Source organism: Ceratina calcarata, unplaced genomic scaffold (genome assembly GCF_001652005.2).
Source record: "Ceratina calcarata isolate Rehan_Ccalc_2016 unplaced genomic scaffold, ASM165200v1 scaffold561.2, whole genome shotgun sequence".
NCBI classification, from domain to species: Eukaryota; Metazoa; Arthropoda; class Insecta; order Hymenoptera; family Apidae; genus Ceratina; species Ceratina calcarata.
Window position 1 is genome coordinate 1,220 of NW_017176807.1, and position 2,102 is coordinate 3,321.

At 35.0% G+C, this 2,102-nt stretch overlaps 1 protein-coding gene across 1 annotated transcript in view; it reads right to left on the reverse strand.

Moving 5' to 3' along the window:
- Positions 1 to 206: 206 nt before the first annotated feature.
- Positions 207 to 2,102, reverse strand: part of LOC108629303 (zinc finger BED domain-containing protein 1-like) — an 8,082-nt gene continuing 6,186 nt past the window's right edge. The window contains exon 3 of the mRNA XM_026817183.1: positions 207 to 1,178. Coding sequence (XP_026672984.1) covers positions 207 to 1,178 — 972 coding nt within the window. The remainder of the gene's footprint in view (positions 1,179 to 2,102) is intronic.

Here is a 2,102-nt window from a genome sequence, read left to right on the forward strand (position 1 = left end):
CAGTGGAACATGGAATGAGTCATGAGTCTGCAGAATAAGAATGATTGGATAAAAAAGAAAATTTTTTTCGTTTGACGTTTCATTTTCATCACAAACATTTTTCACAGACATTTTTTCTATCACAAAAAATAAGCGATATATTTAAGGTGGTCAAGTTAGGTGGAATACCCTGTATATAGTATATTTACAAGCGTTTCATTTTGATATTAAGTTTCGCAAATCCGAGGAGCATGGGAACGCAGATGAATTCNAAGTGTATCTAAATCCGTCTCTGCCAATTGACTTCTCTTTGCAGACATGATCCGTCCAGCTTTTGAAAATATCCTTTCGGATGGAACAGACGTTGCCGGGATAGTTAAGTATTTCTGACTTATTTTTTTCAATTCTGGCATTTTATCCCCATGTGTATCCCAGAACTTGATTGGGTCACTATCGATACTTTCGTAGGGCAGTTGCAGATATCGCTTGACTATATTTGCGGCGTTTTCCGAAGACTCGACATAACTTCTCGTTAGATGAGAAATTTTCTTCAGATGAAACTTCCAGAAGCCTGCTCCTTCCTCACTTTCTATTTTCCCTTCTTGATTTGTTGATTCTGCATTATGTTGCATTCTCAACATACTTTGAACATCCGCTTCCAAATCTGCGACTGATATTTCTGCATTCATTTGATCTTCGAAAGCGGCTGTTTTAAATCTGGGATCTATTATTGACGCCATTGTTGTAATTTTATTTTCTTTTGCATCAATAAATCTGTGTTCAATATTGTCTCTTATATTAGTTTTCAAAGCAAGTCCAGGTTCCGTTTTAGGTTCAATACTCTGAATTGCATTTTCAATTTCTCCTACAAATGGTATTATTTTCGAAGCTATAGAATATCCATCTGCATTTAATTCCATAGTTACATCTGTTAATGGTTTTAATACTAATACGATATCCTCCATAATTTCCCATTGTTGTTCAGATATGTCTACAGATGTAGATGATTCTAGAGCTGCAGATATAGGAACCTTCAGACTGATTAACCCTTCTAGCATTGTAACAGAAGAATGCCATATGGTTGGTAAGTTCAGTTTTAATTTTAATGTTTGCAACCCAAATTCTGTCAATGTGTCGGCAGACATATCAGTTTTAAAATAGCTGATTAAAGAACGACATGCTTTTATCGTATTGACTATTTCCGGAACTGCATCAATCGAGTCATGTACTATTAAGTTTAACGTAAGTGCTGTACATGGTAAATGTAAATATCCCAGATTACGTACAGCATCTCTCATATATGCAGCATTATCTGTTACAACTGCAACAGTTTTTTCGTATATTTGAAACTCTGATAAAATAATGCTCAGTATATCTGTTATATATTCGCTCGTAGGATTTTCATACAAAGCTTTAGTGGCCAGAACATTTGAATATGATTTATTTTGTAAAGAATAATGGCTGGTTACTGTTAGATAAGATTGCTTATCTAAATTTGTCCAAAGATCTGTGGTGATGGAAACGTAACCTATTTGCTGTAGATTTTTCATAATTAAATCTTTAACACTCTTGTATACTTGTGGCAAAATGGTGTGTCTTAAGGTATTTCGACTTGGAAATTGATACCGAGGTTCAAGTTCACGAAGAAGTTCAATGAATCCCTTGTCGTCGACTATGCTTAAGGGTTGTAAGTCTTGACAAATCATAGTTACTACAAAATTATGTAATTTGATAATCTTTGATTGTTGCAGTTCTGTTGCCTCAGTTTTCAATTCCCTATCATGTACCTGCGTTTTGTCTTCTACATCTAATAAATCACTATTTTTAGTTGTATTTTCAGTAGGAGTAGATGCAACAGGTATTATTTGTTGTGTTAATGTCTCAGGTACCACAGGCTCCACGACTCCATCGATGTCCATCGCTTCAACTTTTTCGCGCCCTCGTCGATTTACTTCAAGTACCGTCGAATGTTTCCGATTCAAATGTCCAAGAAAATTGGTTGTGTTTTTTGACTCTTTATATTCTCTTTGACATAAGAGACATATGGCAAATCTTGGCGTCTTTCGCTCAAAATATTTCCACACTATCGAACGTTTTTGTGAGTACATTGTAGTATATAATTA